This window comes from Lampris incognitus, chromosome 3, assembly GCF_029633865.1.
Source record: "Lampris incognitus isolate fLamInc1 chromosome 3, fLamInc1.hap2, whole genome shotgun sequence".
Lineage (NCBI taxonomy): Eukaryota > Metazoa > Chordata > Actinopteri > Lampriformes > Lampridae > Lampris > Lampris incognitus.
Genome location: NC_079213.1, coordinates 113,467,040 through 113,479,918, shown reverse-complemented (window position 1 = coordinate 113,479,918; position 12,879 = coordinate 113,467,040). Strand labels below are relative to the sequence as shown.

General features: G+C 50.3%; 1 protein-coding gene across 1 annotated transcript in view; it reads left to right on the top strand.

The window, feature by feature from the left end:
• Positions 1-12,879, top strand: part of LOC130110190 (arf-GAP with coiled-coil, ANK repeat and PH domain-containing protein 2-like) — a 121,982-nt gene that overhangs the window by 42,616 nt on the left and 66,487 nt on the right. The window contains 4 exon segments of the mRNA XM_056277202.1: positions 1,903-1,961; positions 9,150-9,333; positions 12,392-12,436; positions 12,538-12,633. Coding sequence (XP_056133177.1) covers positions 1,903-1,961; positions 9,150-9,333; positions 12,392-12,436; positions 12,538-12,633 — 384 coding nt within the window.

Genomic DNA, 12,879 nt, shown 5'->3' with positions numbered 1-12,879 from the left:
TTATTCCTGTGTCTGTGGAAAAGGACGGTTTCATTGCAACTCCTGTGTGTTTAAAACCAGTAACAGTCCACCCTGTTACCGTTACTGTCAGTTACTCCTAATAACGGCACCCTGGCCCTGTGGTGGCCCGGCGGCCCGTCCAGGGTGTCTCCCCGCCTGCCGCCCAGTGGCTGCTGGGATGGGCTCCAGCATCCCGCGACCCTGAGAGCAGGATGAGCGGTTTGGATAATGGATGGATGGAACAGTTCACCGTTTGTGTCGGAGCACATGGCCAGCTTCAGTACAGCATGTATCCTGGAAAACCTGGAAATGTATAGACTAGTTTTCCAGGTCTGGAAAAGACCTGAAAAAAATAGAATTGATCAGATGTCCAGGAAACATTGAAAAAAGTCAAGGAAAGTTGTGAAGTTAGGTTATGAAATTGCCATATTTTTTTTATTTTTTGGGGGGTTTCCCCCTTTTTCTCCCCACTTGTACCTGGCCAATTACTCCACGCTTCCGAGCCATCCCGGTCTCTGCTCCACCCCCTCTGCTGATCCGGGGAGGGCTGCAGACTACCACATGTCTCTTCCCATACATGTGGAGTCACCAGCCGCTTCTTTTCACCTGACAGTGAGGAGTTTCACCAGGGGGACGTAGCGCGTGAGAGGATCACGCTATTCCCCGCAGTTCCCCTTCCCCGTCAAACAGGCGCCCCAACCGACCAGAGGAGGCGCTAGTGCAGCGACCAGGACACATACCCACATCCGGCTTCCCACTTGAAGACACGGCCAGTTGTGTCTGTAGGGATGCCCGATCAAGCTGGAGGTAACACGGGGATTTGAACCAGCGAGCCCCGTGTTGGTAGGCACCGGAATAGACCCCCACGCCACCCGCACCACCCCATGAAATTGGCATGTTTTTATCATAAATATCAGCTGAGCAGCTGAGATGAGTAACAGCTCAACAGCTCAGCAACAGCGGTCATGAATATCCAAGCTAAAGTCATGGAAAGTGTCCTTGAAAAGTCCCGGGAAATGATTTCCCAGAAAGAGCGGGAACCTTGTAAAGTCTGCCCCAGCTTAGAAATGGGGTTGTCTCAGCTGTGCTCCCGACCCGTTCTGGACAGATGAGGTGTTCTGGGCAAGGCAGGACCACGTCCTGCCTGAACCCGGCGAGTTGGGCTCACTGGTCGCCGTCTAAAACCACGTGTGTGACAGGAGTCACAGAGGCCGAGCCTTGACTCAAAGGTGGAGAGACTCCATCGTTTGTCGTCTCATGAGCCTCCGGGTTTGCTCCTCTGCAAGTCGGGAGGAGCCACAGGCCAGCGGTCGAGACGATGACTCAGCAGCCGAGACTGTGGTCACATCAGCTGACTCCCAGATGACTTCTGACCGCTCACATGATGTGTCCTGTTGCACACAGCACTGTCCATGTCGGCCCTGCCACCCGCCATCGAGGATTCACACTGCAGACCTCATTCACAAGAGCCGTTTGTTGGCCTTTAGCCGAGTTTCAGATTCAGTTTTAAGGAAGTACGCAGGTTAAATCGCTTAACAACAACGACAAAAAAAGCGCAAACAGCACAACACCTGTTTTGCTTGTTGTGTTGGTGTGTTTGTGAGGGGGTTTACCAAGTCAGCCCTTTCCCAGTAAATTTAGCAGCCTTCACTTCTGCTAAACCGCACCTTGTTGGGCAACACCCTGATATGCAAGATGGGGAATGCTGACTCGCACAACACAACCTGGAAACTCAGCATTTCGGGTTTTTAGTCGTCGTTGTTTTCTTGTTGCGAAGAAATTCGTCATAAGATAAAAGGGGTTGAGTGCAGAGCCTTGTAGCCTGGTGCTCGGTTGTTCATCCTTCTTCTCTTCCTGTTCATCCTTCTTCTCTTCCTGTTCATCCTTCTTCTCTTTCCACAGATCTTGTTTGACCAGGCCCAGAGATCAATAAAGACCCAGCTTCAAACCTTTGTCAAAGAGTAAGTATTGACAGAGTAAATACCCATAAAACTGGTAATGCTTTCTTTTCATGGACTGAGAAATGCCCCCGGTTACCTTATTATTATTATTTTGTCCCCACTAATCTCCCTGCAAGACGGCTCAAAGTGCGTTGGAACGTTTGGGATTTAGTGTCCGTGCAAAGTCTGAGAATGGAAGTATGTTGTATGTGGGTGAGATGAATCAGAAGTAACCTCCCTCCTCTAATCGGCAGACGAATATCAGAGTCGAGTTAAAGACTCAAACCAAGTAGGCTTAAATCCAGGACTCAGGATCCTGCAGGCTTCAGTAGCATTTGATGTGAATGGTTGGTGACTGGCAGCAAGAGAGACAAGATGGAGATGGTGTGGACATGTGTGGAGGAGGAGAGATGCTGGGTATACTGGGAGAAGGATGCTGAATATGGAGCTGCCAGGGAAGAGGAGAAGAGGAAGGCCAAAGAGGAGGTTTATGGATGTGGTGAGGGAGGACATGCAGGTGACTGGTGTGACAGAGGAAGATGCAGAGGACAGGAAGAGATGGAAACCGATGATATACTGTGGCGCCCCCTAACGGGAGCAGCTGAAAGTAGTAGTAGTAGTAGTAGTAGTAGGTTGGTGACTGGTAGGACTTTGCCAGGAAAATTGACCGGGTGCATGGTGTTTTCCATCTTCATCATAGCAGCCAAATGAGGAAAAAGAAGGCAGGTATCACAGAAAGGTGAATCAGTTCATCTGGACACAACGTTTAGTAGGAGAAACGTCTCATCATCATCCAACTGACCTCTTCAGTCTCAACTGACTGCAGGTGTCCCCACCCTTCAACTGACTGCAGGTATCCCCACCCTTCAACTGACTGCAGGTGTCCCCACCTTTCAACTGACTGCAGGTATCCCCACCCTTCAACTGACTGCAGGTATCACCCCCCTTCAACTGACTGCAGGTGTCCCCACCCTTCAACTGACTGCAGGTGTCCCCACCCTTCAACTGACTGCAGGTATCCCCACCCTTCAACTGACTGCAGGTATCCCCACCCTTCAACTGACTGCAGGTGTCCCCACCCTTCAACTGACTGCAGGTGTCCCCACCCTTCAACTGACTGCAGGTATCCCCACCCTTCAACTGACTGCAGGTATCCCCACCCTTCAACTGACTGCAGGTGTCCCCACCCTTCAACTGACTGCAGCTATCCCCACCCTTCAACTGACTGCAGGTATCCCCACCTTTCAACTGACTGCAGGTGTCCCCACCCTTCAACTGACTGCAGGTATCCCCACCCTTCAACTGACTGCAACCGTCCGGATTTTACTGTGTCCGGGTAGGATTTTACTGTGTTCGGGTAGGATTTTAGTGTCCGGGTAGGAATTTACTGTTCCCGGGTAGGATTTTACTGTGTCCGGGTAGGATTTTACTGTGTCCGGGTAGGATTTTACTGTGTTCGGGTAGGATTTTACTGTTCCCGGGTAGGATTTTACTGTGTCCGGGTAGGATTTTACTGTGTCCAGGTAGGATTTTACTGTTCCCGGGTAGGATTTTACTGTTCCCAGGTAGCAGTTTACTGTGTCCGGAGATGATTTTACTTTGCACAGGTAGCAGTTTACTGTGTCTGGGTAGGATTTTACTGTTCCCAGGTAGGATTTTACTGTGTCCGGGTAGTATTTTACTGTGTCCGGGTAGGATTTTACTGTGTCCGGGTAGGATTTTACTGTTCCCGGGTAGGATTTTACTGTTCCCAGGTAGGATTTTACTGTGTCCGGTCCGGGATTTTACTGTGTCCGGGTAGGATTTTACTGTGTCCGGGTAGGATTTTACTGTGTCCGGGTAGCAGTTCACTGTGTCCGGGTAGGATTTTACTGTTCCCGGGTAGGATTTTACTGTGTCCGGGAGTTTACAGGAGACGTGAAAACTGTGAGGTTGGGTCTCTGTTTTGCAGATTCGCTGACGTGTATGTTTAATCTTGCTAATAGAGAAAGAAGGTTAACGACGGACATCTTCTTGGCAGGCATGTCATCATCATCATCACATAGACCAGATAAAATGAATTCGGCGTTGAGTTTGAGCTGAGTGTCTAAGGTTCTGTTCCACAACAGGTTAAGGTCATACCAACAAGTCTGACTAAAGGCACAGCCCCGAAACAGATGAGTTATCGTTTCATCTGTACGACGACAGAATGAAGAACACTCACAACTTTTTGTCGTTGTGGGTGGATGTTAAACAAAAGGTGAAGCTTTCGCAGGCTTATGAAGGAACATCGATTTCTGCGGGTTAATTTCTCTACATGAGTAAGAAGACAGACTATCCTGCCTTCAAATGAAGAATTATTTTATTACTGTCCTATGTAGGGATCATATTTGAAGGCTGTGCACTTTTAATGAGCCTGGTCCTCTCTCATTTCTGTCGACAGCATTGACACATTGTGTAAATATATGGGTAAACATTAAGAAGTTGCGTGATAATAATCACACAAGTGAATACAGAATGAAGACAATAAAGCCCTAACGCTGTCAGCTGTGGCCACAAGCTACATTTCCTTTCTACAACACACTAGTATTCAAATCATTACTAGATGACGCATAAATTATTAATTTTAAAGAAAATCAATACATAATGGGCATTATATCAGTAACTCAGACGCTTGTCCTACCGAAAGTGGTCACTAGATGGCAGTGTGGTCACTGCAAACAACGCAGTAAATCTGAATTTGAATAATTCAGTCGTTTTTTTTGGCACGGATGAGAGTTGAAGTGTTCTTCATAAAACATCTGCTGAATAATATGAACTGCATGACTCCATGTTAGGCGATCATTACCAGGAATTCCCATTTACAGAAGTAGGGACAGTTACACTGCAGGCAGGCAGGCGTTCTAGAGACTGATGAGCTTACATAAGAGACCAGCGTGTGGCGCTCTATGTGTGTGTGTGTGTGTGTGTGTGTGTGTGTGTGTGTGTGAGAGAGAGACAGAGAGAGGGAGAGAGAGAGAGAGAGAGAGAGAGAGAGAGAGAGAGAGAGAATCAAGAAGGCCTCCAATAAAACTCGTTCTTCTTTCCTGTAAAGTTCAAAAGTAAATAATGATTATAACAAGAGAGGATGAGAGGGGGGAGGGGGAGAGAGAGGGAGGAAGAGGAGCGAGAGAGAGGGAGGAAGAGGAGCGAGAGAGAGAGAGGGAGGAAGAGGAGCGAGAGAGAGAGAGGGAGAGATTTGAGTCGATCAGTTCAAGTGATTGGCCTGTCTCCATCATGTGGCGAGGTGAGAGGTTGTCTGGTGTGGGTCCCTTTCACACTTGAAAGTCCAAACCAAGGTCTGAACCAGAGTCTGGTTCTGGGGCTTTCACATCTGTTATTTTATAGTCATTAGGTTCAGCACTTTTGCTTTCATACCAGCGGACCTTGACTTGAACTTTTGGCTCGTTGTTGCCGCCAGGCACGCTCGTTGTTGCCGGGTGTTACCGTTTGTGTTTGTTTTATCACTTCCTATGATCGATCCGAAAGTCCGAACCTTTGATTTCACATTAGACATTCATGAACCTTGGTCTGAACCGAGACTACCTCCTGAGCTTGGACCAAAGACCGAGTCTTTGATCCCTGTACCCCGGTCCAAGAGGTTTCACACCGAGCAATCTGGTTCGGACTTTTCTGGAAAGTCTGAAAGTCCCGACTAAACAACATAAGTGTGAAAGGGCCCTAAATCCTCCTCCTGTGGTCAGTGGGGACGCTGACCTGAGAGGTTCCAACGACCGGGATTTCACCCCTACCCAAAACGACCACGGGCGGTCAAAATGGCGGCCGGTTTTTAAACTCTCTATTGTGTCAAGATAAATACCCAATTAGTGCATTGTATATGTTACTGTGTCTGTTGGGAAACGACTGACACCAAAGTTAACGTTCTACCAGCTATAATACTGTAGGGCATTAAGGGGGCAGCCCGGGAACCGCCACAGCCGGGACGCGAACCAGTGTCTCCAACGCCGCAAGCCACAAGGTTAACCAGTCGACTAAAGGGTCCGACCCGTTAGCCAAGGGCCAACGTGTCTACTTATCCATGCACCTGGTTGGGCCTGGATTCCCGTCCAGACCGCTGGCCGGAGAGGTGCAGTTGGCGAACGCATGCAGTACGAGGGGGGTGTTTGACCTAGAATAGGGAGCGACTGGCCACTAAACTGGGAGAAAAAAGGGGAAAATCAGAAATATATTTTTTTAAAAACTACTAGAACGACTAGAATGACCGGGGGCGGTCAAATGACCGCCGCGGTTTTTACACTCTCTACTGTGTCAAGATAAACACCCAGTTGATATATTAATGCATTACATATGCTAATATGTCTGTTAAGAAACTAACTGACACCAAAATTAACATTTCAACAACTTTAATACTATTTCTAAGCAGTTTAAAATGGCCGCTGTCCAGCGCCTGGAAATCCTGCAGCGCCTCGGTGGTAGTCATGGTGCGTCTGTAACCAGACATGTTGGACATCATCACACATCAAGTGTAGACTATTTCTCTCCACTGGAGGGCGCTAGTGTGTTTCTAGGACCGAGCAACGAACTTCACGAAGGAAATGACGCCACCAACACACGTCATGAATACTGACACGACCATCGTGCAAGTTACGCGCGGTCATTTTGACCTCTCATGGTCGTTTTAGGGAGATCTTATCCTAACTCTTTTTGTGCAATTGATCTAAAACTCATTTTAATGCGAATAGATGCAATTTTAGGAGCATTCAGGGAGCGGCAGGTCTGTACCCCCCCCCCCCTCTGCCCTCCCTGCCCACCCTGGTCGTTGTAGTGTTGAGGGATCCGCGTCCTGCTGTTCGTCTGATAACCACGTGGAAACCACGGCTCCTCCACGGCTCCTCCACGGCTCCTCGGTTGAGTTCCCTGTGTGGTCGATGTCCGTTTGGCACGTTCATGTGAGGCGAAGGTAGGATGAGTTTGCCCTGGTAAAAACACCCGCAGACTCTCAGATTAAACCACACGATGTTCCTCGAAGGATCCAAACCGCTATGCTGGGTTTGCTCCGAGTCGTTACACGTAGGCCACACAGGCGGCTAGAGTGCAAACAGTACAATAACTCAAACTAACGAAACACATGAACATAACCTTTCTCCTGCTCCTCTCCTGCTCCTCTCCTGCTCCTCTGCTCTCCTCTGTTCTCCTCTGTTCTCCTCTCTTCTCCTCTGCTCTCCTCTCTTCTCCTCTGCTCTCCTCTGTTCTCCTCTGTTCTCCTCTGTTCTCCTCTGCTCTCCTCTGCTCTCCTCTGTTCTCCTCTCTTCTCCTCTCTTCTCCTCTGCTCTCCTCTCTTCTCCTCTGTTCTCCTCTGCTCTCCTCTGCTCTCCTCTGTTCTCCTCTGTTCTCCTCTGTTCTCCTCTGTTCTCCTCTGCTCTCCTCTGCTCTCCTCTCCTGCTCCTCTGCTCCCCTCTGTTCTCCTCCGATCTCCTCTGCTCTCCTCTGCTCTCCTCTGTTCTCCTCTGCTCTCCTCTGTTCTCCTCTGCTCTCCTCTCCTGCTCCTCTGCTCCCCTCTGTTCTCCTCTGTTCTCCTCTGCTCTCCTCTGTTCTCCTCTGCTCTCCTCTGTTCTCCTCTGCTCTCCTCTGTTCTCCTCTGCTCTCCTCTGTTCTCTGCTCTCCTCTGCTCTCCTCTGCTCTCCTCTGCTCTCCTCTGCTCTCCTCTGCTCCCCTCTGTTCTCCTCTGTTCTCCTGCTCCTCTGTTCTCCTCTGCTCTCCTCTGTTCTCCTCTGTTCTCCTCTGCTCTCCTCTGTTCTCCTCTGCTCTCCTCTGCTCTCCTCTGCTCTCCTCTGCTCCCCTCTGTTCTCCTCTGTTCTCCTGCTCCTCTGTTCTCCTCTGCTCTCCTCTCTTCTCCTCTGCTCTCCTCTGCTCTCCTCTGTTCTCCTCTGCTCTCCTCTGCTCTCCTCTGTTCTCCTCTGCTCTCCTCTGTTCTCCTCTGTTCTCCTCTGTTCTCCTCTGCTCTCCTCTGCTCTCCTCTGTTCTCCTCTGCTCTCCTCTGTTCTCCTCTGCTCTCCTCTGCTTTCCTCTGCTCTCCTCTGCTCTCCTCTGTTCTCCTCTGCTCTCCTCTGTTCTCCTCTGCTCTCCTCTGCTCTCCTGCTCTCCTCTGCTCTCCTCTGCTCTCCTCTGTTCTCCTCTGTTCTCCTCTGCTCTCCTCTGCTCTCCTCTGTTCTCCTCTGTTCTCCTCTGCTCTCCTCTGCTCTCCTCTGCTCTCCTCTGTTCTCCTCTGCTCTCCTCTGGTCTCCTCTCTTCTCCTCTGTTCTCCTCTGCTCTCCTCTGTTCTCCTCTGTTCTCCTCTGCTCTCCTCTGCTCTCCTCTCCTGCTCCTCTGCTCCCCTCTGTTCTCCTCTGTTCTCCTCTGCTCTCCTCTGCTCTCCTCTGTTCTCCTCTGCTCTCCTCTGTTCTCCTCTGCTCTCCTCTCCTGCTCCTCTGCTCCCCTCTGTTCTCCTCTGTTCTCCTCTGCTCTCCTCTGTTCTCCTCTGCTCTCCTCTGTTCTCCTCTGTTCTCCTCTGCTCTCCTCTGTTCTCCTCTGCTCTCCTCTGTTCTCTGCTCTCCTCTGCTCTCCTCTGCTCTCCTCTGCTCCCCTCTGTTCTCCTCTGTTCTCCTGCTCCTCTGTTCTCCTCTGCTCTCCTCTGTTCTCCTCTGTTCTCCTCTGCTCTCCTCTGTTCTCCTCTGCTCTCCTCTGCTCTCCTCTGCTCTCCTCTGCTCCCCTCTGTTCTCCTCTGTTCTCCTGCTCCTCTGTTCTCCTCTGCTCTCCTCTCTTCTCCTCTGCTCTCCTCTGCTCTCCTCTGTTCTCCTCTGCTCTCCTCTGCTCTCCTCTGTTCTCCTCTGCTCTCCTCTGTTCTCCTCTGTTCTCCTCTGTTCTCCTCTGCTCTCCTCTGCTCTCCTCTGTTCTCCTCTGCTCTCCTCTGCTCTCCTCTGCTTTCCTCTGCTCTCCTCTGTTCTCCTCTGCTCTCCTCTGTTCTCCTCTGCTCTCCTCTGCTCTCCTGCTCTCCTCTGCTCTCCTCTGCTCTCCTCTGTTCTCCTCTGTTCTCCTCTGCTCTCCTCTGCTCTCCTCTGTTCTCCTCTGCTCTCCTCTGCTCTCCTCTGCTCTCCTCTGCTCTCCTCTGTTCTCCTCTGTTCTCCTCTGCTCTCCTCTGTTCTCCTCTGCTCTCCTCTGTTCTCCTCTGCTCTCCTCTGCTCTCCCCTCCAGAGACCTGCGTAAGTTTAAAGAGGCCAAGAAGCAGTTCGACAAGGTGAGTGAGGAGAAGGAGGCGGCGCTGACCAAGAATGCCCAGGCTCCCCGCAACAAGCAGCACGAGGTGGAAGAAGCCACCAACATCCTCACCGCCACACGCAAATGTTTCAGACACATCGTGCTGGACTACGTCCTACAGGTACGTCCCGGACAACGGCCGTTTTCAGGTGTCAGACCACTCATGGACCTGGAAGAGAACTCAGTCGCTTGTTCCTTCGTGGTCATCTGGTTTTTTTCTCTCTGGGGAAAGAAAAATATGACAGCAGGGCTTAAATTCAAATTTATTCAATGACAGTGAAAGCAAAAAAAAAATATATAGAGCCTGATGAGTAAAACAAGATGGAGGGCTGAGGAAGACAGGGGGAAGACATGGTGTCTCATGGTCTAATGAGTGGATGGAAGAAGGTAGACGTATTTAAAGCTGTCTCAGCTGGTGAACCACCTAATGGGTTTTACACAGGGCCGTGCCTCTTTGAATTACAAATATACATACTCCTTTCAAGCTCGGTCGATACCGAGATCTGTACCTTTAGATATAATCTCCACTTCCGGTGTGGGGAGATGGCGGCGCGAATTCACGTTTGCAGCGGCCTCACCCAGCACCATCCATGCAGTGTCTTTGTCCACGTCTGCGTCTAAGTTTTGTCTTCGTTTGGTGGCTGGGAGAGCTGGTTCTGGATCGGCTGGGGGAGCTTGGTCTGCTGCATCCTGTGGGCCCAGGGACCACGGCCCTGCCTGGAGCTGTGCCTGAAGAGGAAACACCGCAGGCGGTCTGACAGGATGCAGAAGCAGGGCAGGCTAAGCTAACTGCTAGCCCATGCAGACCAGCAGTTCTAATAACACCGAGGGCGGCCTCAACTGGCGTTGACTGTGGTGTTTTTGATGTCGTTGTGAGGAGTGTGGGGGGGGGTTGTGTCGAGGGTGTGTGGCTGGGGGAGTTGGCGCTGGATCGGCTGGGAGAGCCTGGTCTGCTTCGTTCGGTGGGCCTGGGGACCACGGCCCCTGCCTGAAGCTGTGCCTGAGGAGGAAACACCGAGGGCGGTCTGACAGGACGCGGAAGTGGGGCGGGCTAAGCTAACTGCTAGCCCGTGCAGACCGGCGGTTCAGACAGTCATCCTGGCTGTCGTTCGTTCTCCTGGACAGTGATTTTTTGTTTAGTTTAGATATGTGTGTTGTAGTTCTTGGATGTGTTCTTGTCTTTGTGTTGCACTGCTGTGAGCCGGGGAAACAGCATCAAATAAAGTGTTCCTGATTCCTGATCCCTGAATCATCCGTGCTTGTGAAATACTGACCGCTTTCACAATTTCAGTCCAAAATGAAGAAGTAGTATTTTGACATCAACCTGTCTTCGTCGAATCAAATCTCTCCTTTGTTCCTTGGTGACGGATCGTGTTGGTTCAGAGAAAAGCTTCCGATCAAATCCATCTGAAGTCCTGCTGGTGTACAAACCAGACAGGCAACATGTCCTGTCCTTCTGATGGTCCAAACCCAGAGACAGCGAGACAAGAGAAGTCACCCAGGTTAAAGACTGGAGGCACACTTTCAAACACAGTATCCTGAAATAACATAAGTAATAAATACTGAGAATAACTTGATGTTTTTGTTCTTGGATGTTTCCCCCTCCCCCAATTGTATACGGCCAATCACCCCACTCTTCCGAGCCATCCCGGTCTCTGCTCCACCCCCTCTGCCGATCCGGGGAGGGCTGTAGACTACCACATGTTTCCTCCCATACATGTGGAGTCGGCAGCTTCCTCTTTTCACCTGACAGTGAGGAGTTTCACCATGGGGACGTAGCGCGTGGGAGGATCACACTATTCCCCCCCCCCCGAACAGGCTTCCCAACTGAACAGAGGAGGCGCTAGTGCAGCGACCAGGACACATACCCACATCTGGCTTCCCACCCACAGACACAGCCAATTGTGTTTGAAGGGATGCCCGACAAAGCCGGAGGCAACACGGGGATTTGAACCTCCGATCCCCGTGTTGGTAGACAGCGGAATAGACCACTACACTATCCGGACGCCCCCAACTTGGGTTTTTATTGCACTTTTTAAAGCTGTTCGTACACTAATCACACACACTTCCTAGATCAAGTGTGTACACGGAGCTTTAGAATTATAGCTGTTTCAATACTCCACTGAAAAGATTACAGGTCTGTCTGAACTGTTACACAAACGGCGCTGCTTTGCTTCATCAAACATCTCCTTTAAATGGTGTGTTTATATCAGATCTGTTAGTCCACTCACAGGAACTTTACTAAGGCCTGCAGCAGCTCATTTTATGAATGAATGAATGAATGAATGAATGAATGAATGAATGAACAGTGGAGGTCATGGTTGTAGCGCCCAGCACCCTCGTGGACAACCAGTCTCCGGGCCCCCCTGTTAGCTGCTGCTTGTTCCCAGGTGTTAAGGTCCATGCCAAACCTTTCGATGTGACCTTGATGGTGTCTTTATATGGCTTCTTTTGTCCTCCCTGGGCACCGCGTCCTGTCAGACATGGCCAGTCCATCTCAGCTGATGTTGTGCGATGGTGGCAGTTATAGCAGGCATGTTGACCTCCTCGAGGACGCTGAAGTTGGTGTGTGTGTGTGTGTGTGTGTGTGTGTGTGTGTGTGTGTGTGTGTGTGTGTGTGCACGCACATGCACCACAACACACAAAGCGTGCTCCACTCTCTGTGAGAGAGAAAGACAGATAAAGAGGGAATGAGAGAGCTATAGACAGAGAGAAAGAAGGAAACAAACAAAGGAAAAGAAAAAGAGAACTCTGTGATGGATGTTAGATACAGGATGTGAGTTGTGGTCAGGATTAACGGGGCAAATTAATGAGGGCGGAGAGGTGTGAAATTAATTGTTGTGTAGCTGGACAATCACGCTGAGGACCGGGTGCCATACCTTCCAACATACACCAGGGGGCGCTCCCCCCACATGTGACCCAGCCATGAGCTACATGATCTAAACTGTTCAGGTGTAAATTCCCAACATCGACTCTGTGTGTGTGTGTGTGTGTGTGTGTGTGTGTGTGTGTGTGTGTGTGTGTGTGTGTGTGTGTGTGTGTGTACCCGCACGGCTGATTATCAGGTTCTTTGGTTCTTAAGTGCTTAGTTAGTTTATTTACTTTTCTTAGTTTTTCTTTCTTTCATTGAGTGAAATCATTTTAATGACTCTCTCTCTCTCTCCCCCCCTCAATTCCAGATAAATGTGCTGCAGTCAAAGAGAAGATCGGAAATCCTAAAATCGGTAAATCTGTCCTGCAGAACCGTGAAACCGACAACACAAGTTTCAGTGCAGCAGCCATGTGGTTTTTCTGATAAATCTCTTTGTCACTTCCTGTCTGACAGATGCTGTCCTTCATGTACGCCCACCTGACCTTCTTCCACCAAGGCTATGACCTTTTCAGTGAACTCCAACCGCTAATGAAACAGCTGGGCGGACAGGTAGAGACTACACATACACACATGTACACACGCACGCCAACATGTAGGCAGAAACCACGGTGTGGGTGGGCCCACAGAAAATCAGGTGGGCCCACAGAAAATCAGGTGGGCCCACAGAAAATCAGGTGGGCCCACAGAAAATCAGGTGGGCCTAGCCCACCTAAGACCATCCATCCAGCCATTATCCAAACCGCGTATCCTGCTCTCAGGGTCATGGGGATGCTGGAGCCTACCCCAGCAGTCATT